The 26,857-nt window shown below is 43.7% G+C and overlaps 1 protein-coding gene across 1 annotated transcript; it reads right to left on the bottom strand.

Moving 5' to 3' along the window:
* Positions 1-78: 78 nt before the first annotated feature.
* Positions 79-10,493, bottom strand: NME5 (NME/NM23 family member 5). The gene is made up of 5 exons (XM_077825180.1): positions 10,365-10,493; positions 3,898-4,103; positions 3,555-3,655; positions 2,098-2,216; positions 79-159 (listed from the first exon to the last, which is right to left on the bottom strand). Exons 1-5 carry the CDS (start codon positions 10,491-10,493, stop codon positions 79-81), a joined length of 636 nt encoding a protein of 211 aa, XP_077681306.1.
* Between the last annotated feature and the right edge of the window lie 16,364 nt (positions 10,494-26,857).

Genomic DNA, 26,857 nt, shown 5'->3' with positions numbered 1-26,857 from the left:
CACAAATACACTTAAAATGATACTAATAAGCATCTTAAGTTGATAGTGTTTAAAAAAATCTCCACTGGACTTTCATCCTTAAGGTTCTTCCACAGTCATCCACTGCTGTAGCCTAGGTTTATTGGGATTATGTTCTATCAACCAATCAGCAAACCAAATCTACAGGATGAAAAGAACATCTTCTATAACTATATAAAGAAAACATGAAAAACCATTTCACTTCCATAAAAACTGACCCTTTTTATTAAAGACACTATCTTGATACAGACACTACTAAACACAACACACCCTTTGTTTGAGACGCTATTAAGGTATGCAAAACTGTACAGCCCTGTTTATAGTAAGCCATAAACTCTATTTACCAAGTTTGCCTTTTTAATCTATTCATACGACATATTGCTCTTCAGTCTTCAGCTGCTTAAAATGAATTTTAGACTTTTCATGTCAGGGACTTTCTCTATATAAAAGTGTTTGTACAGGGGCATTTTAGCCCTACCTCAGTACAAACAATAAGTATGAGGATTCTATTTTGAAAATAGAATATGCACTCAAATGCTTACAGAAAAGTATTATTAAATTATGTCAGTTCTATCAACACTGCCAGCTACTTCAACACATTGAGCCCTTCATACAAAGTCAGTGTCACAACTTTCCACACCGCAATCATGTTTGAGTACCTTTCAGTAACCCTTACAGGCAGGAAATGGACCCCTTGAGAAGTCAACAAATGTGATGTTCTGGTACTTTTTGAAAACGCAACACATTGTGTAAATTTTCTAGCAAACTGTAATGGTATCTAAGCACAGATGTGAAAGGCAGGAATGCCTGAGTTCTAATTCCATTTGCTAATGACTCACTCTGGCCTTAGGCAAATTACTTACCCTCTCTGCCTTGATTTCTCCATTTGTAAAATGGAGTTTATCACACATACTTGCATACTTCATAGGGCTATTGAACACTAATTAGTGGATGTCAAGTGTTAAGTACTAGTAAACTGCTTACAGTACTGTGAAGGGAGAGGAGAATTGATAGAGTAGTAGAAGGGAAATGGAAGCAGGGATTAGTATCAGATATGAATACAATGCTTTGACAAGGGTTACAGACAGGTAGACTTTAAATAAAATAATCCTAGGAGGTTACAGGGAAGAATCTAAGGGACTAGGGCATTGAGCAGATCTGAACACTAAACACAAAACAGTTGAATTCATACACAGTGACAAAAAGTGGTGCAACTGGGAGGAAGAGGTTATAGGTTACTGCATTTTAGAGAAATGATTAAAACAATAAGAATAAGTATTTCAGCAGAACAAAGGCAAAGAGAACAGTGATTGCAAATGTACAGACAAGATGATGTAGGAGTAAAAAGTTAGCATAGTTAAGGGGCAAGGAAGACTTCTAAATTTTTCAGCTTCGGAGAAAATTAAACTTTTTATGTCCTGCACCAACGTTCATACAGTCATATGGGAGTCTTTCTATTCTCTTCAATGGGCTTTGGATAAGACGCTTATTTAAGGAGATTAATGATGACAGAAGGTCAAGAGGTTTAGTCAGTGACGTGGGCCTTTATACCGAATTCATTGCAGCAGTATAGATGACTGGAAAGGGGTCATAAGAAAACAGTTGGACACCTGTAGATGGTTTCATTGGAGAACTACTCAGGGGTCAAAGTTTATGTTAACTAGGGTGAACGTGATCACATGACCAAGAGAGTCCCAACCTAAGATAAGCAGTTAATTTGATATTACTAATTGTAGCACATATAGCAGAAGTTAAAATACAGAAATCTTTGTTTGAGGGATCCTGCAGGCATATATATATATAATTTTTTTTTTGTCTAAAAAGCTGCCAGAGCTTCACTGTATTAGCAAACTGTCACAAAGCATTTAATCTTACTCATGCCCACGGGTACCCAGTACTGGTTTCTCCCAGCTAAACTAGGTAGAGAGGCAGATATTTGACATCAGTGAACCTTAGCTGGCCCTTGATTTCTACGAAGAGAGGTAAAGCAGCTTTCCGTGAAATATTATCAGGAGCCATGAACGTCACCATAAAGCAAACATAATACAAGGGAAGAATTTTGTACGACAGAGTACAAACCAATGGATCTGCTGGTTTCTGCTTACAAAGCTCGGTGAGCCCAGCTAGTAGTGTAGGATTGACATAGAGGTTCAGGTAATCCTTTGCAGCTTGTCCAACTGGAATTGGCTCAATAATCACTGGAAAGAATAGCCATGTGAGTTGAATTATTGCAAAGCAATTTGCTTATAATGTTAAAAAATTACTTTCCTTCAAATGTTTAATATACCGTGGTTATATTTTCCTTGTAATTGATAATACTTAACCCTTTGTATGGCTTCTCTGCAAGCCATACACCATGACACAGAGCTACTGCGGTGTGTTGCCCCCAAAGCAATTCTAAGATGGATGGAGCTCCTGGATATTGTATCTTGGTGATCATACACTGGCAGTGGTTGGTCCAGGGGAAAAAAAGTACCCTTATAGATGATTGGGGGAGAGGAAGAAATAAGACAAATTGAGGACCCACCCACTTCACTGCATATTTATTGGGAGAGCCCATTGGGGGCTACTTCTTCAGTGCCCCACTACCGCTGTGGAGCTGGCTTGTCACCCTGGAGGACCTACATCAGATATTGCATTTTTATTGTGGGGCAAGGGACAGAGATAGAATGGTTTACATGGGATTCTGAAGAGGGAAAATGCATGATCTCCAGGGGAAGAAAGACTAACATTCATACTAAAGAAAGACCTGCGACAGGATTTGAGACAGGTTTTCAAGTGGTTTGAATTCTGTTTAAACATAGTTCCAACTAAAATGGTTTTAAACTCAGGACCACATGCTACTCCTATTTGGTTTTCTGGTGTAGTGGATAGGAAACTCCATGAGTATCTAATCACAGATTTTGCTTAGAATTACTCCTTTGAGGATTGTATCATCCTTCCCCTTAACCTATGGAACAAGCAAAGGGCTCTGTCCCAAAGCTAACAGGTGCCTTTGTCCACGCCAATTGGAACTTGGCTCCTGAACTGTACTGCCATGTGACCCTCCACCAGTGGATGAGCATGAATCCCCTACCCCAGTCTCAGAAGAGGGAATTCAACCATTTCAGATCAACAGTAACTCCAGGGCAGATTTTCACTTGGAAAGCCGCTCTGCTCCCAGTGAAACATGCTGATATGAAGTAGCTCCACGGTTCCTCCCATTCCCTAAATTTGCCTGCCCCAATTCAAATGTCATAGAGGGGCATTTGCAGTATCTGTGGGGCAGAAGGGAAATTAATTCCCAACCACTGTGATTTGGGTAGCTCTTCAAATAGATTTTGCTATTTTCTGCCCCACATGGCATAGCAGCTCAGCCATAGTTTAGTTAGTCAATGAAAATGGGACCAAACTGTTCTAAAACATTTTTCAACCCCCCTTTACGAGCCTATGTTCTATACTGAATGTTTGGCTACAGACAGGTAGGAATAGGGCAGGAGCCATACACTCCTAAAGACGACTTGAAGTTTACAGGCAAATAAATGCTAAATCTGTACCTTCAGGAAACATGAACTGAATTTCTCTTTCTGCTGAGGAAAATCTGATACTGCCATGAACTGCATTCCTCAGATCATCTGTTCCATAGATTGCTCTTAAACTAAAAGCAACAGAGAAAAGCTTTCTCACTCAAATTGCAATAAATGAGGTCCAATAAACAAAATCTTTCCAGTTAACAAAATCTTTTGTTTCTTTTTTGTGCCATAATTTCAAAATGAAAAAGGTTGGCCCAAACCTTTATTAATTTTCTACAGTAAGGGTGAAATCCTCACCCTAGTGAAATCAACCCTTCACTTCAACGAGGCCAGAATTTGACCCTAAATCTATTTTTCAGTACGTTACCTGTCAGGGTGCGTTTCCTTAGCTCTTATGCTATTTGATGGTCCAATCAACTCTTTCCAGTATGCGATAGCATGATGTCTGGCAAGAACCATAGCAACTAAAGCCCCAGAACTCATATATGCTGTTAAATTAGGAAAAAACATTTTGCCATATTGATCTGCATAAAAGTTGCTGCATTGCTCTGGGCTTAGTTGGAGCTTTCGTTTCTAAAAAACAAAGAAAAGGAAAAAGTAAGCTTCTATTTTAAGCATATATTGTATTAGTCATGGATGAACACCACCAAGATTTACATAAAAATGCTATATTGCATAATTTATATTTTCCAGCACTTGTAATGAATTTATAACTCTCCAATTTCCTACATTAAGCTATTTATCAGCAGCCATTATGTCTTCTTTAAAATGTGCTGAAATGAGACAAAATGGTATTGTGGGATCTCATGTTTGTGTCTTGGTAGCTTCCACATAAAATCTGAGCAACGTACAAGTAAAACATTTTTTCTGACCGCCAACCCTGCAAGCTCAACTGGGCTCTGAAAGACAAGTTATATTCTTTCTTTCTGTCTCAAGTAATAATAAATATTCCACAAATGGAAGTGTCAATTTCTGTTGATGATGTACAACTGGGAAAATAATCCAGCTCACTCTCCCACAGCTGTATTGGTTCTGCAGTGCTTACAAGAGTAAAGAGCAGTAAAAACTTAATTTACTGACAAAAAGTAAGCAGACACAAATCAGAATACACACAAGATGTCATTTTAGTCAATTTTCTAACCATAAACATGCTATAGCATTTTTTAAATTGATGTTTGACCTAATGCATTATTCTAATTAGACTGTATACAAGAAACTGAATGCATTATCAGTGGTCTGTGGTTTAGTTATTCAGCTCAGCAATACTATTTTGCACTTTTATGCAATCTTCTCTTCATCCTAGACCACTACCTATAGGACTGTTCGATTTTTCATTCAAAGTATATATATTTGTATATTCTCCAGAATAACTAACTAGCTTGCAAATAGCAAGGATTAAGGCAATTATCAGTGGCAGATTATTAGTGGGGACTGAGTAAGCATACAACATTCACTAAAGAAAGCAAGCAAAAGAAAAATTTGTGCTTTTTGAGCCCAGCCCTCTGACATTGGAGCACCTTCAGTTACTATTGACTTTAATGTTGAGGTCACTGGGTACCTCACAGGAAGCTTTAAGCACTCTATGTTACCAGGTCTCAGATTTTGTCTTTGTGAAATTTGATACATTACATGTAAAGCAAATAAAATGTTTTTTTTGGGGGGGGAACTTTGCTGATGTACTAAAAATGATACAGAAAATTATGATTTTGAAAAAAAAATGAAGGTAAAGTTTTTTAGTCCTTACTCCATTAAAGCTTCATATACAATTCCATAGCAAATATACTATACTTGACACCTACTATTTTAGTAGCTGGAATTTAATGGGCTGAAAAGGAACATTTCAACTGAGACGAATACAAGGGTTTTACTTGTCTATCAAGCTGTTTCTGAGCAGCTCAACTTGCTCCACTTAGGTTTCTGAACTGCCACCTCTAAAAGACAAAATAATTCAACACAGCTGTATAATGGTGACATCTAGTGGCCAGTTCCTAAAATCCAACGAACAGTAATTACTTTAAGCCAGTGATACCCAACCTTTACAGCCTGAGAGATGCACATATTAATTCAGAGGTCAAGGGACCACAAGCCATACTTTGGGGTACATCTTTGCTCCACTTTGCTTCTTCTGCAGTGAAAAAGGAGCAAATGCACCCTACAAGTCTTCTACTGGGAATTCCTGCTGGTATAGAAGTGGCACTGCCAACTCTTATAGCTCCCTCCCCAGAGCTCCTGGAACATCCTTGCTAGACATTTCCCTAGGCTCAGCCACAGCCAGTTGATCTTCTTTCCAACTCCCACTGGGCCTCCAATGGCCTGGCAGGGAAGCAGGCAATGGAAGAGCCTGAGCTACCCTCTCCTCTCTCTCTTGAGGGGCCAGGTGTTTGGCAGCTGTGGCAGTAAAGAGATAAACACTGCTCAGAATGCTCTGGGTTCACATCAGAGCTGCTCCTGAGGCTGCAAGGGAAGCTGGTGCCTCCACTTCCATCTTGAAGTGACAGGGCTAATTCACTTCTGTTCTATAATGAGAGAGAGTTTAAGAACTGCAGTGACTGGGAAACCAATTGCAAATCAATGACTTGCAATGAACTTAGCAAATGCACACAGCAGAAGAGACTTGGTGGGGTTCTGCTGTATTCTTAGAAAAGTGATTCAGTTTAAAATTGTAAATTGTTGCTTGACATTTGCATGTATCTGCTCCCTATATGTTGTCAAAGTCCCGGTTACAGAGTTTATTGACAAAATCAATGTTTTCCCTGCTGCCAGCAATGCAGAGTCAATGTTTCTATGGAAGCTGCATTCTGTTCCGCCTCTTGCAGCAGCAGCAGAATTACCAGCTCATTTGTACGAATAGAATCTTTCCTTCTGGTGATGGTGGCTGTTGATAATATAAAGTATCTGAAAATCAATTAGTATTCTATGTTTTATTTACAGTGCTGGCAGTTAAAAAAATCTTGTTCTGACTTGTAAACAGTGGTGCTGAAACTATGAGTGCTGGGGGTACTGCCGCACCCCGGGCTTGAAGTAGTAATAAACACCAAATACATGGTTTCTATAGTTTTCATGATCAGCATAAAAATTGTTCCAGCATCCCCCCTTGTAAACTAAGCCATTTTATATGGAACTCCCAGATATAATAAATATGGAACCTCAGGATGCTATTGCCTATAGAACCCACTGAGACAATAACTATGGAACAGCAAGATGCTATTTTTGAAATCACTTTTCTTAGGTGTGAGGCAATTCTCCAAAAAGGCCCATATTTTTTTAATTTAACGTACCCGCCCCTGCACATTATACCTCATTTGAAAGCTTATTTTATGTGTGTTTAGCTGAAGCATGATGTTGAGCTGTCAAGTGGGGTCATAAGCCTGTAGGAAAGCTGAAACTATAATACTCAAAATAAGGAAGTGTCATTTTTTGCACAGTTTTAGAAACACAACAACATGACTATGACTATAGTTTTTACTGTTTCAGTTAATTTCAACACCTTAATGTGGTGTTTATAGGTCATAGCTACCAAATGACAATGCATTAAAAAATTTGTATTGGTTTTGCATGGGCAAATTTCCGCCCCCTAGAAATGATTAAACTGTTTAGCATTTGGCAAAGACAGCGAATATCAACATTTTGCAATATATTAACATGAAATATTTTCACATTGCATATTCTTAATTGTCGAAGTGTCGCAAGTGATTATAATAGTTTTCTATTTTTTCAGTTGAAATTGGCTGACCAGATCAGTTTAACACTGAAGGCTGTTCACCAGTAACACTAGATTACGTGCCCATAATTTGTGCTGCACAGTGAGTAGATATAAATATATGAATTCCTAAAGGGATGCTTCTTCATTTGTAAGCTTTTGTACATATAATGTAGCATCTAGTCTGCCTCACAGAAAGTTTTAATTTATAATTGTCTATGCATGCAGTACTATCCTTTGAAATATTCTAGAAACTAGCTTTTGAATTCAGTGACACTTATGCACAGGTTAGTATTAGTGTTAGAGCTGACAATACACAACTTATTATGAATATGGAAAAGCTAAGAGAGAAAGAAGTGGTCTAACAAGAAGTAGTGAAGACAAAGTCCACAAACAGTCCTTGCTTCTGTACTGAAGAGGGATGAGGAGCATGTGACAGATCTCACCAACCATGTCATCAACAATATGACAAAAACTCATTTGACCTGGAATCACATTCAGAGATGCTTATCAACATATCTACTAGATTGCATGTAATAGATGTACAAGATTCTCTACTGAAAATAGCAGATGTTGGTGGTGAACAAATGGAGAGATTTGCAAGAAGTGTACTTGAGACACATAGCCTCTTCAGCCCAGTCAAGAAATCTGGCGTCAAAACATTAGTTGAAATGCGTAGTGCCGACTCCATGGGTGCTCCAGGGCTGGAGCATCCATGGGGGAAAATTAGTGGGTGCCACTGGCAGCCAAGCTCCCTCCACCCTGTGCCCCATTCCTCCTCCGCCTCCTCCCCTGAGCGTGCCGTGTCTCCGATCCTCCACCTACCTCCCAGCGCTTCCTGCCTTGCTGCCGCCAAACAGCTGTTTGGCGGTGAACTTGGAGGGAGGGGGGGAGCGGGAACATGGCACGCTCAGGGGAGGAGGCGGGGAAGAGGCAGGGTGGGGGATTTGGGGAACGAGTTAGAATAGGGGCAGGGAGGGGGCAGAGTTGGGGCAGGGACTTTGGGGAAGGGGTTGGAATGGGGGCAGGGCAGGAGGGGGCAGGGCAGGGGTGGAGTCGGGGCAGGGCCGCGGGCAGTGGGGAGGTTGAACACCCACCGGCGGGAGCAGAAGTCAGCACCTATGCTGAAATGACGTAAACCAAATGTAAGTCCGACATGACATGGGGGGGGGAGGAAGAGAGAGAGAGAATCACAGCAGCTATCAGTCCAGAAATTTTTTTCTGCACAGCCCTGTCCTTAGCAAGATGCAGAGATGATGTTTCAATGGCAAGTGTTCTTAGTATTCCAATAGGACCTAAGTCTATGTCCTTCTTCCATGCTCATGGAACTCTAAGAAGAACAGACTAAGCTTAATTAGGGCATCATCTGGAAACTCAAGCTGAAGAAATCCATGAGCTAAGAGCATGCAACAAAGAAATCAGTGTACATCAGAGATGACATGGTTTTCATACAAGTGATGGCTGGAGACAAATTCCACACATTCAGTGAATTGGCTGCTGAGTACCTGAGGCAGGTCCTAAAAAGATTTGTCAAAGCTGATTCTGTAACTGAAGCCTTTGATATGGATATGACAACTGTAACTCTGTGAAAACTTCATAAAAAGAGAGCCTGGACAGGATCTAAGACTGGATGCAAGAAATACCAGGTGATTGGTGGATGGTGGAAAAAGTTTCAAAATGTGGCATACAAGCAGTCACTTGTAAAATTTCTCTGTAAACATATGGTTCAAAATGCACCTGAGAGTGTAGGAGCACCTCCAACTCAAACACTCCTTGCTGGAGGCTTTTCCAATGGTGAAGTAGCAAAGTCCGTGAAGAAGCTCAAGATTTGTACAGTACTGAAGAGAAAGTGGATACAAGGATGCTTCTGCATGATGTATGTACCAACATGGCTTTTGGATCTTTTGGTGTCAAAGAAACCATAGTAATTAGGTTACCTGATACAGATATTTTGGCCGTTGCTGGAACACAAAGATAACATGTAGATTGAAACAGGCACCATTACCAGCACGCTGACAAGCACTGCTTCATACCTGTGCATGCAATTTGTGACGCACTCACTCCTGATTTCTGCAGCATCCTTCTTGCTGCACACACATTAGCAGGATATGACTCTGTCATCCCTATTTGGTATTGGGGAAAAAAATCTGTATCTAATACTGCCAAAACAAAGGGAGCTTACTGCTTCAGAGATCTTGTCAAACTGGCAGAAAGTGGTGGACAGCAAGGAAGTTGGTAGCACTGTTGTATGACCTGAGCAAGAAAGGAAAGGAGACCCCCAGAGACATGAGTTGTTCATACCTCAATCTAGCCATCAAAAAGGACAAGTCACTGGCCAACTCCCACCAGGTGAGGACAGTTTTGAAGAACATGTCAAAAGAGCATCTTGGCAAACACAGATTTGGATGTCTTCACACATAGGTAAACCAGACATTGGATCACCATTGCAATATGGATGGAAATAGGTGGATGATGAACTGCTTCTTGCATTCTTCAAGGGCTCAATGGCATCTGAGCTTATACAAGATCTTATCTGTGCCAGTAAAAGAAGAGATCGTTGCATAATAATTGGCGTCTGTACTCAGAACAATCTTCCCTACACAGAACGGTGTACTTGCTTATGTAACGAAGACTGTTATAATCCACGCCCTCTCGACAGAGATCACAATGATGAAAAGATGGATGATAATGATGTTGACTAGAAATGTCACCAGTGCTGTTACATTTCAATGATACCTGTACAAATGTATTAGATTTTGTTGAACCCTTTGGATTGTTGTCGTGATTCTTTGATGTCACAAAGAAATCCAATTTTAGGTCTTGAAATAATACATAGAGTCATTAGACTAACAGAAACGAATGCAAATATTTCATAGTGGCCATTTTAACAGGATGATGTTAGTGTTATTGTTTATCCCCATTTCTATGGTAATGGTACCACGTGACAGTTCCACATCATACCTCATCTTAAAGTAGACATAAGCTGTCAAATGATATATGATGTGCATGTGTGTAGAAAGGGTACATTAAGTCAACCAAATTGGTGGTGTTTGCATCTTGCTTATCAGATCATAAACAAATTTCAAATCAAAACCAACAATGTGCAGAATCTTGTTTTATGTAAAGCATATTACCTGAACAATGGTGAATCCTGATCTGAGAATTATATCTTCTATTTCTTCTTCTTTGTCAATTACATCTGGTTTGATGAGGGCCAGAGTTCTTTCTACATAAATCTGAGGCTCAGGCATTAACGCTTGCATCTTTGCTTCAAGATTAAAATTTCAGTGCTTCTCCCTTACTGAAAACACAGTGTTTTATTATAATTACATTACATTCTTGTTAGCTGAACATGCAATTACATACCAACATCTTTTGTTATATAACCTTTCTAAAATTTGACAGTTTACTCATATATAGGAGATAGAAAAGGAATCCCCCACACCTACAGAGGTTGCTCAGAAAGCAATACTATTACTGGGCCACCGCCTGCAAGACCTTTCTGCCAAAGAAGGCCTATAAGGAAGAGAGAAAGTCTGATACAGGTGTTAGCTGATGCCCATGTGTCTGCTCTGCATCTCTCAACAGTGGAAGCACTTGCTTGTTTGGCCCATGAAGTTGCTATAGATCAGTTGCTATATGGCTCTCAACTTCTTTATCATTGAGGGCCGCATATGTGGCCCACAATGTGTTATCTGGGACGCAGAAACTGGGTGGCAGGACAGCATCAGCCCTAGCCCTGACCCCGACCCAGGACCCTGTGTGGGGCCAGCTGGCTGCCCACCACGGTACCCCGTCATGCAAGGCTGGCCAGGTGTTCTGGAGCCGAGCGGCAGCCCTGGACCCCAGAGCTTGCAGGGCTGCGTGGCTGCCCGGGACTCCTGACCCTGCAGGGCTGGGCAGCTGCCCCAAACCCTGGACCTTGTGGGGCCACCGGGCAGCCCCAGACCCCTGACCCCAAGGGGCCGGGCAGCCCGGACCCCACTGCACCAGGCAGCCAGGAACCATGCGGGCTGGCCCTTCAGCCCAGAGCTGAGCCGGGCCACAGCTATTTGCTAATTGGGCTGCATGCAGCCTGCAGGATGAGAATCACTGCTATAGATCTTGTGAAGTGTGCCTTGATTCCTGCTGAGACTTCAGTAAGAGCATTCTTTGATTCTTGCAGCTTGCAGAACCTAAGGTCAGGCTTGTTAATATGCTATCTGCATCAGGTTTTTCCCATTCCTCCCTGATCGATCCTCAAAAGAGAAATACAGGAGAATTGCTGCCTTGGGGGAAGATTTTGAGGAACAGTATTTGCTTTGAGGCTTATCCTCAGGAATCTGCTTCGGATGGGTCTGGATTGTGATCACAACCTCTTTGCACATGGCCTCAAACTTCACAGGGGGAAAAATCCTTCCGGATTCTTTCCCTTTTTAGTTCTTTTGGGCTTTTTTCACTTTTTGGTCTACTTTAAGAGTATTACTGCCTGGCTGTAATCAGAGCACAATCTTTTGCAGCTTGCTTTGTGCACAGCCCAGAGCTCTCTAGAAACTTCTTCCTCTGAGTCCTTCCCTTCAGTGTCCCACTCCCCCAAGCTGCAGATGGGGTCTCATTGTCAGAGTTCCCCGGCTCTAATTCGGAGGGAAGGGGCTGGTTATGAGCCCTGCTTCTCTTCCTAAGGCGCTTAAGACCCATTTCAAGACTTGTGGAGGAGGACCAATAGCCCTGCAAGGGTCTTAACTGTGTGACTCCAAGACTTACCTCCCCCTCTGGGTCATCTGGATAAAGTCCTCCTCCTCCGAGCCTCTCCCTGTTCTGCTCTGTGACTTTTGCAGTGGAGTCATAGCTATTGGGGGGGGGGAGTAGGGGCCCCAACATGCCTGTCCAATTCAGAGACCTGTGGGTTGGCTGGCTGGCAGCAAGCTGGACATAATATACCCTCTGCCAAGCCTGGGGAAGCTCCCTCACATACTGAGCACCTTTTGTGCTTTGCCAAGTACTTGCACAGCTGCTGTGCCATACATAAAAGAGGGCAGAGGACCTCAGCAGGGAAGCACTGCTGCAGAGGCTCCCCACAGCTGTGGCCTTGATGCTGCACAAACCCTAAACCAAGCAGGTTTGGAACAAAGAAAAAAAGCTCGCTATTGCCTGAAAATGGTTAAAAAATAATAAAGACAAAAAAGATGAAGAGAAAACAAACTGCTCCTTGACTGCCGTGCCTCTGGTTAAGTGGGAGAAAAAGGAGTGGCCAGCGAATGCCTTCGGAAACTGCAGCATGGAGGGGAGCACCCAGATGGAGCAGAATTGTGGGAGATGCAGGACTGCAGAAAGTGCTCAATCCTGCAACCCATAGCCACTCACATTGTCCCACTGAAGCCAAAGGCACTATTTACTTGAATGAGGGCTGGGACCCTTTTACTCTGATCTGGCCCAACTAAACTTCAATGTCTTTCTCACTTTGATTAGGAATTTATAAGATTACCTTGAGCACTTAACTTAAACATAAGAGCATGGTACTGTACTATGTCAGGCCATTAATGAGCTCATAAACTAAAAATATATGCAAGCTCTTGTCCTAGGGTCCAGTCCAGGACACCTGAAGTACTTGCCCTGGCTGACGTGTCATGGATGGGCACCACCAAACCACCAGAGAGAAATGAGAGGCTTATTCCCTGAAAATGGATTTTAACTGGCGAATACTTCATTCATGGGAGATACCACAGCGGTATCCGTGCAGAAAAGAGCTGGTTCTCATTGTAAACCATTTCGTTTCTTTAACGCCCGGGTGTCACTGGAAGAGAAGCAAAACAAGGGGCCCGATCCTGCAGCTTCTAGCGCTCCACCTGCGGTCAGCAGAAATTGTGCGCGTGCAAGACACGCCGGATCGGACCCCCATCAGCATGGGAACCTACTGACACCGTGACATCCAGGCCTCAGGACTGAGCTGGGGATCTGCCCCGCGAGACCGACCCACGGACCCACCCCGCTCTCCTGCGGCGCTGAACCTGGGGGGAGGGGGGCAGAATCTGCCCCTGGTGCCCCCAGGCACTCGTGCAGCGCTGCCCACGGGCAAGGGCAGGGGATCGCTGCCTGGCCCCCGCAGCCAGCCCGCTCCCTAGACTCCCCCGGCCCTGCGAGCCCCTCTCCCCGCACGGAAGCCCGCAGACCCACGGTGGGTGAGCCCCCACCCCGCCATGGGGTCAGCGCCCCTGGGGAGCCCGGGGGTAGAGCGGGCCACGACCCCACACCCTGCCCTCGGCCCCCCACACACCTTCAGCCCGGCAGCTCCTGCCCCGCCTACGGTTGCTAAGAGACCCGAGGCAGCCGCCGAAGGAGCCGCCCCCCTACGGGGCCGGCCGAGGTCCGCGCCCAGCGCGCGTTCAGTGCCTCGGAGCCCGGCGCGCGGCGGGGGCCGACTGGGCGGAGAGCGTGGGCCGGCGTCTGGGGGACGGCGGCGCCCGCTGCTCCAGGCGCGTCCTCGCTCGGGTTGTTCCCATAGCAACGCGTCAGGGCGGGTGGAGAGCGACTCCCTCCTCCCCCCCACTCACTCCGCTTGCGCGTGGCTCTTCCTTCCTGCGCCTTTCTCTGGGTAAGAGCTCCCAGCCGCCCCGTGTGGACGTGCGGAATCCGGATTTGCCACCAACCCCTGCCGCCCTCTTACGAGAAGCACCGGGGGAGCTGCCGGAGTTCTGCTTAATTTATGCCAGGGCTGCGCCCCAGCACCTGCAGGCTTGGCCGTTCATAGCCCCGGCACCTCTTTCATTACAAATTAACCACCGCCTGGATGTCAAGCGCTGACCAGCTGGCCATGTCCCCTGCGCAGTCAGACCCAGGCACTCTGGAGGCTTTGTGGGTTTGAGGCGGTTTAGGTGACAAAGGGTTTTGGTGTGTGTTTGTCATTGAGATTTAAGTTTCATGTCTCACTGTTTTGAAAGCTGGCTCATTTGAATTCTGCACTCGGGTCATACATACTATGAAGTATTTATATACTACCTCTGAGCTGGAAGGATCCCCCGGTGCTTTACTACTCACCATAAACCTGGTCCTGGAATTGCAGTTGAACGCAGACGGGCTAAAATCAATGAGAATTCCGCATGTGGAGCACTTCCTAGTTCATAACCTAAATATTTACAGGAGCCCTGCAATCCAGCCACCTCTGGGGAAAAGGATGGCAGTCAGGTGGCACACAACATAGAGGGGAGAGAAGGGAAATTTTGACCAGTCTGAGGAATCCTATCCAGTGCACTTTTTGTAAGAGAAGAGGGTTTGCCACCCTTCTAACATCCTTTGCCATAATCTCCATTCGCCACCTTCCCTGGTACACTCTGTGTACAATAAGATGGGTACAATCAGAAAAAAAAAATCATACACTGGCAGGGAGATAAGACTCGAAGACTGAAACTGTCTCTTCCATCTCTGATTTATAGGATATAGAAAACAACAAATGGTTTACTCCTGTTTAGTCTAAAAAACAGCAAATGAGAAGGTAAGCAGTGGAGCAAGCTAAAATATTAGTCTTCAGTTTACAGAGAAGTTAATTCAATCTTGTTTTATCACAGGAAAATAAATTCAGTGGTTGTTCTTTTCTGGTCCTTTGTGCATATTTGTCCATATGATAAGGCACTAGTCAATATGGTGAGACATTCAGTATCCTCTAGAAATACCCGGAGACTGGATTATCAGGGGTGAAGTAGGACAGGACAAAACTGAGATAGTCACTATGCATACAGTTGACCTTTATCTTTAGATACTGTAGCAGACAAAGAATGTAAGCAGTTAGAAGAGGAAATGGGGGGATTGGTTCTAAGTGGCCACAAGATGTCACTATTGAGCCTCAGAAATCTGCCTCACTGTGTAGCGTGGAAAATATTCTAGAGTGGCAATTAAGGTGTCTGCAACATTTCCGCTAAAATGTAGAATTCATCTCTACTACAATAATTTGTTTCTCGTTTTTGAGATGTTCTGCTTCACCCTTGATAATCCAGTCTCTGGGAATTTCTAGAAGATACTGAATGTCTCACCATACTAACTAGTGCCTTATCATGTGGACAAATGACTTTTCAGAACAGCAGTTTCTTGAAACTGGTCTCAGAAACCCATTCCACCACCCATTTCTAACACAAATATTATAAGATCCAGATTCTAATATCTTTGCTCCAGTTTAGCAGCACCTTACTCAATCAGACTACCTGTAGTGAGGTAAGGAGATTTACCAATGTGTATCAAAATCTAGCCCTTAAGGACAAGAAAGGCAAAGAAACCTTTCCACGGGCTTTGGTTTCTACCCTGAACTACTCAACAAAGAACAGTCATGTAAATACTCAACTTCTCTTATTTTTATAGAATGCATAATAAATTTTGCATTTCTGTACCTAGTTAACAACAAATACTTGGAGTTGGTGCACTTGCAGCATACAGTTCTGTGCTACACTGAATGTTTTGGGGCTGTATAAAATTGAGTTTAACATTAGAATAAGAACTGATTATAACATTCATCTTCATATGAAATTCAATATGATATCTTTTCAAAAAGTTACTGGAATCCACTACAAAATTTCTAATCACCCTGCAATGGGTGGGGCTCACTACTATGGCACCTCCTGCTGACTGTCCCAGGGATTAGCTATGCTAGCCAGTGCACCCTCTGCTGGGGGTGTCTCACCGCTGTCACTTCTGCTCCAGGACCCACATCACTCCCAGGACCACGGCATCATTTTCATGACACAGCTCTCCAGCTGTGCCGCACTCTGTGCTCCACCCTTCCAGGGGTATGTACTGCAGTCCAATAGCCCAGCCATTTCCTCAGTGGTGAGGAGGTGGGGAGGAGACCCAGACCCGCCCCACTACTCTGGGTACTGGGCCCAGGGACCCTGTAGATGGCAGCCATGTATTGCATCCCCTCCAACCACTCAGTTTCCCTGGGCCACTTCCCTACAGTCCTAGCACCTTCTTCATCCTTACTTCAGGGCCTCAGCATAGCAGTCTTAGCAGCCAACCAAGAACTTGCTCTCATTCCCCTATTCCTACCCAGCATTGCTCAGTCCAGGATGCTAGCTTTCTTCCACCTGCAAGGCAGCCAGTCCTGTATCCTCAAAATCTAGGGAGAAACTGAACCAGCTCTGCCCTGAAGCTCTTCTTGTGTGGGCCTGCCTGGCCCTTATTGGCTGCTCCTTGCAGCCCCTCTCCTATTGGCTGCTTTCTGCACAGCCTCCCTAGGGATCCATTAACCCCTTACAAGCCAGTGTTGGGCAGATGCCCCATCACACTCCTGCACCAGAAGTAAGGGGGCTTTGCTTCAGAGTACTTATGAGTCCTGGCTCAAGAATCAGGGCCTTAGTTAAATATGTACACTACGTTTCTGTTCAAGATTTCTTTTAAAAGACTAAAAAGCTAAATATTTGAGACTCCCTGATTTTCCACAGCAAGTAGCCACTTTCCCAAAGATATCCCACTACACAGAGGAAAGGCTGAATTTTGTATCTCCCAACTGTCTTCGAGCTCAGTTTAGTTATCTGCTTTCTCAGTTTTGGGGAGGGAAAAACCAGGTATAAGTCAGAGCTGTACTCAACCTGTGACAATCTGTAATGTGATCTATATCTATAGTAGGCCAATATATGCATGACTGCACGCTTAAGGCCAGATTCTGCAGTCTTGTGAGCAGCCCTGTTAAAGTCAATGAGACATTTCACAGGAGTGCTTGTTTACAACTTACTGCATTAATATTATTAAATATCATCATGATGTTTGAAAAACCACCCAGGGTCTGATCCAACTCCCATTGATTTCAAAAGACTTTTGATCTGGCTCTTTGTTATGAATGAATAACAATAAACATGAGAGAGAAAATGGGTGAGGTAATGTCTTTTATTGGACCAACTTCTGCTAGTGAGAGACAATCTTTTGAGCTATACAGAGGTCTTCTCCAGGTCTTGGGACCAACACTGCTACAACAACACTGCAATAAACATTATGATTACAGCACAATGAATATCACTTACAGTTCTGAATATATCTCTGCACCTAGCTTTGCTGCTGTACTTTATCTGTTAAGAGGTTTAAGAAGCCTTAGTTGTCCTTACTTATTTTTAGCCAGCTTGAAATATAAAAAAACACTAAAGGGTTCTGGTTGCAGCTAAGTTTGCGTTCTGGTAACAAAAGACAAATATAACTTTTAACCTCCAATATTGTTTCAAAGCTTTGTATTCTCTGTACTGTCATAAAAATATGGAGAAATTAATTGGGTGTAGTTTGTTTTATAGAAGAGTATAACAGCAAATACTATCCTATATTCCAGAATAATAGGTTAAAGAAAGACTAAGGGAATGACGCTAGCTAGTACCATGAATAAAAAAATGTCAGGCTATTTGTATTTGCACATAATCCAACATTACCTACTTTTTGATGTTATACACTGTAATAATTTCTGTGTGTTAGTAATAATTCACTAGCTATATAGTGACCAAATGTAAAGCTTTCTGAGGAAAAATCTGAGGAACTGTCCCAGATTGACGTGTCATTAGAGGAGGTTTTGGAACAAATTGATAAACTAAACAGTAATAAGTCACCAGGACCAGATGGCATTCACCTAAGAGTTCTGAAGGAACTCAAATGTGAAATTGCAGAACTACTAACTGTAGTCTGCAACCTATCATTTAAATCCACTTCTGTACCAAATGATTGGAGGATAGCTAATGTGATGCCAATTTTTAAAAAGGGCTTCAGAGGTGATCCCGGCAATTCCAGGCTGGTAAGCTTGACTTTAGTACTGGGCAAACTGGATAAAACTAAAGAAAAGGACAAAATTGTCAGATACATAGATGAACATAATTTGTTGGGAAGAGTCAACATGTTTTTTGTAAAGGGAAATCATGCCTCATCAATCTACTAGCGTTCTTTGACGGAGTCAACAAGCATGTGGACAAGGGGGATCCAGTGGACATAGTGTACTTCTATTTCAGAAAGCCTTTGACAAGGTCCCTCGCCAAAGGCTCTTAAGCAAAGTAAGCTGTCATGGGATAAGAGGAAAGGTCCTCTCATGGACTGGTAACTGGTTAAAAGATAGGAAACAAAGGGTAGGAATAAATGGTCAGTTTTCAGAATGGAGAGAGGTAAATAGTGGTGTCCCCGGGGTCTGTACTGGGCCCAGGCCTATTCAACATATTCATACATGATCTGGAAAAAGGGTAAACAGTGAGGTAGCAAAATTTGCAGATGATACAAAACTACTTAAGAGAGTTAAGTCCCAGGCAGAATGCAAAGGGCTACAAAAGGATCTCTCAAAACTAGGCGATTGGGCAACAATATGGCAGATGAAATTCAATGCTGATAAATGCAAAGTAATGCACATTGAAAAACATAACCCAAATATACATTTAAAATGATGAGATCTAAATTAGCTGTTACCTCTCAAGAAAGAGATCTTGGAGTCATTGTGGATAGTTCTCTGAAAACATCCACTCAATGTACAGCGGCAGTCAAAAAAGCAAACAGAATGTTGGGCATCATTAAGAAAGGGATAGATAAGACAGAAAAATATCATATTGCCTCTATATAAATCCATGGTACGCCCACATCTTGAATACTGCATGCAGATGTTGTCACCCCATCTCAAAAAAGATGTATTGGAATTGGAAAAGATTCACAAAAGGGCAACAAAAATTATTAGGGGTATGAACAGCTTCCGTATGAGGAGAGATTAATAAGACTGGGACTTTTCATCTTGGAAAAGAGACCACTAAGGGGGGATATGATTGAGGTCTATAAAATGATGACTGGGGTGGAGAAAGTAAATAAGGAAGTATTATTTACTCCTTTTCATAACACAAGAACTAGGGGTCACCAAATGAAATTAATAGGCGGCAGGTTTAAAACAAACAAAGGCAGTATTTCTTCACACAACTCACAGTCAACCTGTGGAACTCTTTGCCAGAGGATGTTGTGAAGGCCAAGCCTATAACAGGGTTCAAAAAAGAACTAGATAAATTCATGGAGGATAGGTCCACCATTGGCTATAAGCTAGGATGGGCAGGGAGGGTGTCCCTAGCCTCTGTTTGACAGAAGCTGGGAATGAGCGACAGGTATCATCACTTGATGATACCTCTTCTGTTCATTCCCTCTGGGACACCTGGCATTGGCCACTGTTGGAAGACAGGATATTGGGCTAGATGGATCTTTGGTCTGACCCAGTATGGCCGTTTTTATGTTCTTATGTTTCTATATATGTATTTTACAAATTTTGAGCCATTACAGACCATCAGCTAAATATATAAGTAAAGAGTTTTCAGAAGTTCTGTTAAAGGGGCATACATAAATAAAAACTGAAATCAAAGACTTAAAAAAAAACCTGTAAGGAAAATTAATATTTCAAGTTAAATGCACCACAGCAAGATATTCAAAGTCAAGTGGCAGATTTTTAAAGGCATAGTTTTATTATGTGCCCAACCATCTTTGAAAGTTGCATGCATGGAAATTTGGTGTGGATCAATTTTTGCCTTTGGAAATCTATTTATTTAATCTAAATATTTCTGGCATCACTCATACATTTTTTCAAATAAGAATAATATTAGATAACATGGGAGGATTTCCAGGCTTTTGTAGAAGTCACATCCTCAGTTCTCCTTTACAACTGTTTTTTTTTTCCTGAAGCTGAAGTCTGTGTATTGTATGAGGTGCAATTTTGCTACCCTTACTCACCTAGAGTAATACCATTGTCCACAAATACATAAGGTATTACTTATAAGAATGGCTGAATTGGGCCCAGAATCAAGAGGTCATACACATTGATTTCAATGATAAATCATCATCCTCATCAAAATCATCATTATTGCAGGATCAGGCACACGGTGTGTGAAAACAGGATGTTATTTTTCACAGCAGAAGGCATGTTATGCAAGGAGTAACACACAAGAGGGTGTGTGGTTATTGGGAAATAACCACACCCTTTAAATACGAGTGAACCACAAGACCAGGAAGTTTAGTTACTCTAACACCCTGGAAGGACTGTCCAAAACAACTCCTAGATCCTTAGCTGTCACTGTGGAGCACTCTGTGAACAAACAGTGCAGTGGGATACAAAGTAGGTATACAAAAGGGATTTTTGCAGGCCCCATATTCCAAAAAGCCACTCTAATTTGTGTCAACTGCCAATGGTAGCCAGGGATTGCCAGGACACAGAGATACACCAGTCTTACGCTTTGCTGTTGGATTTGGGGAGTTTGGAGTATCAGAGGGAACCGTGCAGTTAGGAATGACATTTGGGACTGGCAGTTGAAATGGGGCAATTCGGAATGGCAGCTAGAAGTGGACAGTTGGGGTGTAGCCAGCTGGAATTGTCTAGATAGGTGCGAGACTTGGAATTGGCCAGCTAGAAATGATGGCTGAAATTGGGCAGTTGGAGAAAGGAAACTTATAGCAACACTTTCCATTTGTAGAAGAGAAGGGAAGGACATTCAAGTCAATGAGTCAATGTTAATCAGAAGCAGGATAATGCGTACGAGAAGAGCAATATGAGGGATGTGAAGGTGAGGCAAAGAAAAGAAAACTGATAGAGCAAAACAAAAAATCAAGAGAACTAGGGAAAAAGTGAGAGGAAAGAAAGGAAAGGAGAGGGAGAAATTCACCCGAAAAGAGAAGTGTGTAACTCCTGGTTAATAAGGGTGTGTGAAGCTAATGGCTTGTCTAAACGGGGACACCCAGCAAAATTAATCTGAATTAACTAATAATGGGAATTTAAAGTGGTTTAGTTAAACCACATTAAAATCATAGCAGACACTCTTATTCAGAATTAAAATGGTCTTAATTCAATTTAGTTTAATTCACTTCCTAAATGAATTAAAATGAATGGAATTAAACTCAGTTTAAATAAGAGCTTGGCTAAATGGGGACACAGGAAAATTAATCTGAATTAACTAAAGGTGTGAACTGAAAGTGGATTAGTTAAGCTATATTAAACCTCTCTATAGGTGAGGCTGTCATATAGAATTAAAGTGGCCTTACTTCAGTTTAATTTTAATTTACTCCTCGGGCTGGAAATTCATTTTGAGTGGTCACTGAATTTTAGATTGTTTTAATAATGTTGTGTTTGTAACCAATGAGAACGTGAAAATAAAAAGTAGGTTTACAAACACAAACAATATGGCTGAGAATTTAACCACACAAAAATGAAAAAAAAAATTGTTACAGTTTCACCAGCAGTTGTTAATCAAACATTGCACACATTCATGGGATTCAAAACAAAACTCCATCTTGGGCCTTTAAAATTCTGTTCATGACAAGTGCCATAGGCACCAAGACAACAGGGGCTGGGAAGTGGACTCAAAATGGTGAATTCTTCATTATGTTGAGAGGCACCAGATTTATCAAGTAAGCTCATAACTATGTAAGTTTGCTTATTTATTTAGAAATTCTCCATTAGGTCCTCACCCAATGACATCTTTTTACTGACTTCAAAAGGAACTGGATTAGGCCCTTACTCTAAAAATAGCATGTTATGGAATTGTGGTCATCCTGAGTACAACATTATTTTGCAATCATTCTTTGCTTGTTACAAAGACATGGAAAAAAACCACATTTCTCTGTTTTGATCTTAATTTGAAAATGGAGGAGGGGGGGGCCTAAAAATGTTTTTAAATGATTTGTGTAAGGATGGCCTGGATCTTAGATTTGATTGTTGAGCAAGAAAATACACCATCACATTTTTATTTTTGTTAACCACAACCAGTCACCGGTGTTCCTTCTGAATTGCAGTAGAGCGTGCAATTACTTGAGTGAAGCCAGAAGAGAAATTTACCAGAGTAACAAGAGTCAGCGGGCAGACAAGTAAATAATCATTTCTCTTTGCCAATTAGTAACATTTACAGAGAAATTTAGGTGGCAATTGTCACTTTCATCCTTAAATCAAATCAAGGCTTGAACAGGAAAAGTAAAAAAGGGTGGTACCCTCTGAAGTTCTGCCCAAAAGCCATGCTCCACTTTCATGAGATGCCAAAATGGGATACCAACAGACTGCAGATGTTGAAAAATATGACCACATGGGCTCTCCTGGACTTCTCAAGTTTGTTTTTTTTGTCAGTGAGATTCAGCTGCACTCTTGGGATAGCCAGATTAAGGCATAGGCTCTAGCTCCCACGGTCACACGATAACATCAGAATCTAAGGCTATAACAGGGATCCACAGCAGTGCCGCGTGAAAATTAAGGAGCTCAGGCAAGCCTACCAAAAAAATAGAGAGGCAAATGGCCGCTCCGATTCAGAGCCCCAGACATTCCGCTTCTATGATGAGCTGCATGCCATTCTAGGGGGTGCAGCCACCACTACCCCAACCCTGTGCTTTGACTCCATCCAGGGAGTGGCAGGCAACACGGAAGTCCGTTTTGGAAGCGAGGAAGATGATGATGAGGAGGAGGTTGTAGATAGCTCACAGCAAGGAAGTGGGGAAACCGGTTTCCCCAAACAGCTAGAATCTGTTTCTCACCTTGGCCCTGGAGCCAGTACCCTCCGAACCCACCCAAGGCGGGCTCGCGGATCTTGAAGGCGGAGAAGGGACCTCTGATGAGTGTACCTTTGTAAATATAATACATGGTTTAAAAGCAAACATGTTTAATGATTAATTTGCCCTGGCATTTGCGGGCAGTACAGTTATTGGAAAAGTCTGTTAATGTGTCTGGGGATGGAGCAGAAATCCCCCAGGGACAGCTCCATAAAGCTCTCCTGGAGGTACTCTCAAAGCCTTTGCAAAAGGTTTCTGGGGAGGACAGCCTTATTCCGTCCACCATGGTAGGACACTTTACCACGCCAGGCCAGTAGCACGTAGTCGGGAATCATTGCAGAACAAACCATTGCAGCATATGGTCCCGGTGTTTGCTGGCATTCAAATGACATCCGTTCTTTATCTCTCTGTGTTACCCTCCAGAGAGTGATATCATTCATGGTCACCTGGTTGAAATAGGGTGGTTTTAGTAAGCGGACACCCAGAGGTGCCCGTTCCTGCTGGGCTGTTTGCCTGCGGCTGCACAGAAATCTTCCCTGGTGTTAGCCACGCAGTGGGGGAGGGGTGAAGCCATCATCCCAGAGAATTGGGTGTGTGTGTGTGTGGGGGGGTGGTTAGTTGGGTTTCTGCTGCACATGAACCCGGAAACCGCAGCCCCTCCTTTTAAATTGCCAGCCCATTTTTCATGGGCAACCAAACGGCTACTTCGTATGGGAAATGAGGGCGCTGCTGTTTGAAGCCATTCCCATATGTTATGAAGGTTAAAGAAGCCAAAAGACTGTGGCTTACCATGGCTGCCTGCAAGCCGAATTCTGCTGCCCGGCCCTGCGTGAGTGATCTCTCACACCAAACCGGCAAACCCTCAATAAGAGGCACAATGCGACCTTGTAATGAAAACACATGTGCTATGTAATGTTAACAGCAAGGTTTACTGTGAAAGAGTGTACCCATTGTTCTATAAAATGTGTCTTTTTAACTACCACTCTCCCTTTTTTCCCCCTCCACCAGCTGGATGTGTTTCTCCTTCCCAGAGGCTAGCGAAGATTAGAAGGCGAAAAAAAAAGCATTCGTGATTAAATGTTCTCTGACCTCATGCTGTCCTCTCACACTGACAGAGCACAGCAAAATACGTGGAGGCAGACAATCTCAGAGTGCAGGAAAACACAATATGACTGCGAGGAGAGGTGGCAGGCTGAAGATGGTATGTGGTGTCAGCTTGCTGAAAGAAGGCAGGAGTCAATGCTCAGGCTGCTGGAGGATCAAACTCATATGCTCCAGCATATGGCTGAGTTGCAGGAAAGGCAGCAGGAGCACAGACCGCTGCTACAGCCCCTGTGTAACCAACCGCCCTCCTCCCCAAGTTCCATAGCCTCCTCACCCAGACGCCCAAGAACATGGTGGGGGGGCCTCTGGCCACCCAGCCACTCCATCACAGAGGATTGCCCAAGCAACAGAAGACTGGCATTCAATCAGTTTTAAAGTGCTTGTCCTTCCCTCCTCCACCACCCCACCCAGTGCTTCGCTCCTCCACCACCCCTCCTGGGCTACCTTGGCAGTTATCCCCCTATTTGTGTGATGAATAAATAAAGAATGCATGAATGTGAAGCAACGATGACTTTATTGCCTCTGCAAGTGGTGATCGAAGTGGGGAGGGGAGGGTGCTTAGCTTACAGGAGAGTAGAGTGAAACTGGGAGTGGGGGCACGGTTCCATCAAGGAGAAACAAACTGAACTTTCACACCGTAGCCTGGCCATTCCTGAAACTGGTTTTCAAAGCTTCTCTGATGCACACCTCGCCCTCCTGTACTTTTCTAACCGCCCTGGTGTCTGGCTGCGCATAATCAGAAACCAGGCAATTTGCCTCAACCTCCCACCCTGCCATAAACATCTCCCCCTTACTCTCACAGATATTGTGGAGTGCACAGCAAACAGTAATAGCAATGGGAATATTGGTTTCGCTGAGGTCTAACCAAGTCAGTAAACTGCGCCAGCGCGCTTTTAAATGCCCAAATGCACATTCTACCACCTTTCTGCACTTGCTCAGCTCCTGACTACAGTCCAGGGTGCCTGTGTATGGCTTCATGAACCATGGCATTAAGGGGTAGGCTGGGTCCCCAAGGATAACTATAGGCATTTCAACCTCCCCAACAGTAATTTTCTGGTCTGGAAAGTAAGTCCCTTGCTGCAGCTTTTGAAACAGACCAGAGTTCCTGAAGATGCGACCGTCAAGTATCTTTCCCGGCCATCCCACGCTGATGTTGGTGAAACGTCCCTTGTGATCCACTAGTGCTTGCAGCACCATTGAAAAGTACCCTTGCGGTTTATGTACTCGCTGCGTCGGTGCTCCAGTGCCAAGATAGGGATATGGGTTCCATCTATTGCCCCACCATAGTTAGGGAATCCCACTAAAGCAAAGCCATCCACTATGACCTGCACATTTCCCAGAGTCACTACCCTTGATATCAGCAGCTCAGTGATAGCATTGGCTACTTGCATCACAGCAGCCCCCACAGTAGATTTGCCCACTCCAAATTGATTCCCGACTTACCAGTAGCTATCTGGCGTTGCAAGCTTCCACAGGGCTATCGCCACTCGCTTCTCAACTGTGAGGGCTGCTCTCATCTTGGTATTTCTGCACTTCAGGACAGGGGAAAGCAAGTCACAAAGTTCCATGAAAGTGCCCTTACGCATGCGAAAGTTTCGCAGCCACTGGGAATCGTCCCAGACCTGCAACACTATGTGGTCCCACCACTCTGTGCTTGTTTCCCGGGCCCAGAATTGGCGTTCCACGCCATGAACCTGCCCAATTGACACCATGATGTGCACATTGTAGGGGCCTGTACTTTGTGAGAAGTCTATGTCCATGTCCTCATCACTCTCATCACCACGCTGCAATTGCCTCCTCCTCGCCTGGTTTCGCTTTTCTTGCAGGTTATAGTCCTGCATATCCTGCTGGATAACGTGCGCGGTGTTTATAGTGCTCATAATTGCTGCGATGATCTGAGCGGGCTCCATGTTCCCAGTGCTATGGCGTCTGCACTGAAAAAAGATGCAAAACAATTGTCTGCCGTTGCTCTGATGGAGGGAGGGGTGACTGACAGGGTTGGCTTACAGGGAATTAAAATCAACAAAGGGGATGTCTTTGCATCAAGGAGAAACAGAATGGCCCCCCTCAAGGATAGAACTCAAAACCCTGGGTGTAGCAGGCCTTTGATTTCACAAAGGGAGGAAGGAGAAAATGAATCCAAAACAAATCTGGTCTATTTCTTGTTTTGATCCACTTCATCTATCTTTATACATCTTGCTAGCAGCAGACTGTGCAGTATGACTGCTGGCCATCGTCATCTCCTGGCTGCTCATTAAAAGACAGTGTAGTAGGACTTCTGGCAGGACTGAATTGCTATGAACGAAACTTAAAAGGATAACGACCTGGCTGAGTCACTCCCATGTTTGCCCAGGCACCCCTGACCTCACCGAGGTCGGTTAAAAGAGCACCCTGGAGTATGGCGACAATGGCTACTAGTCATACTACACTATCTGCTGCCAAAAGGCAATGAGCAGCTACTGTGCAGCAATGCAGTACCACGTCTGCCAACACCCAGGAGACATACGGTGACGGTGAGCTGAGCGGGCTCCATGCTTGCCGTGGTAGGGCGTTTGCTCAGGTAACCCAGGAAAAAAGGCGCAAAACGATGGTCTGCCATTGCTTTCACGGAGGGAGGGAGGGAAGGGGGGCCTGACGATATGTACCCAGAACCACCTGCAACAATGTTTTTGCCCCATCAAGCACTGGAATTTCTACCCAGAATTCAAATGGGCGGCAGAGACTGCGGGAACTGTGGGATAGCTACCCACAGTGCAACGCTCCGGAAGTCGACAGTTGCCTCGGTACTGCGGATGCACTCTGCCAACTACATGCCGGATAAATGCACTAAGACCATTTGTGTGGGGGGACACACAATCAATCGACGGTATAAAAACGCTTTCTACAAAACCAACTTCTATAACTTCGACCTAATTTCATAGTGTAGACATAGCCTTAGATAAGTCACTTCACCTCTGTGCCTCAGGCCAGGTCTACACCTAAAATGTAGGCATAGCTACAGCCCTCAGGACTGTGAAAAATTTCGCACTCTGTGCAGAGTAGTTAGGTTGGCTTA

The sequence above is a fragment of the Eretmochelys imbricata genome, chromosome 8, assembly GCF_965152235.1.
Source record: "Eretmochelys imbricata isolate rEreImb1 chromosome 8, rEreImb1.hap1, whole genome shotgun sequence".
NCBI classification, from domain to species: domain Eukaryota; kingdom Metazoa; phylum Chordata; order Testudines; family Cheloniidae; genus Eretmochelys; species Eretmochelys imbricata.
Note: the sequence above shows the minus strand (reverse complement) of the source record. Positions and strands in the feature narration are given on the sequence as shown.

Excerpts from the sequence above, each read along its gene's own strand:
- NME5 (XM_077825180.1), bottom strand. The coding sequence starts at position 10,493 with ATGCAAGCGTTAATGCCTGAGCCTCAGATTTATGTAGAAAGAACTCTG. Across the intron at positions 2,217-3,554 it reads TCAGTTCATGTTTCCTGAAG|TGATTATTGAGCCAATTCCA; the intron begins GTACAGATTTAG and ends TATTCTTTCCAG. Across the intron at positions 160-2,097 it reads AGAAACCAGCAGATCCATTG|ATTTGGTTTGCTGATTGGTT; the intron begins GTTTGTACTCTG and ends TTCATCCTGTAG.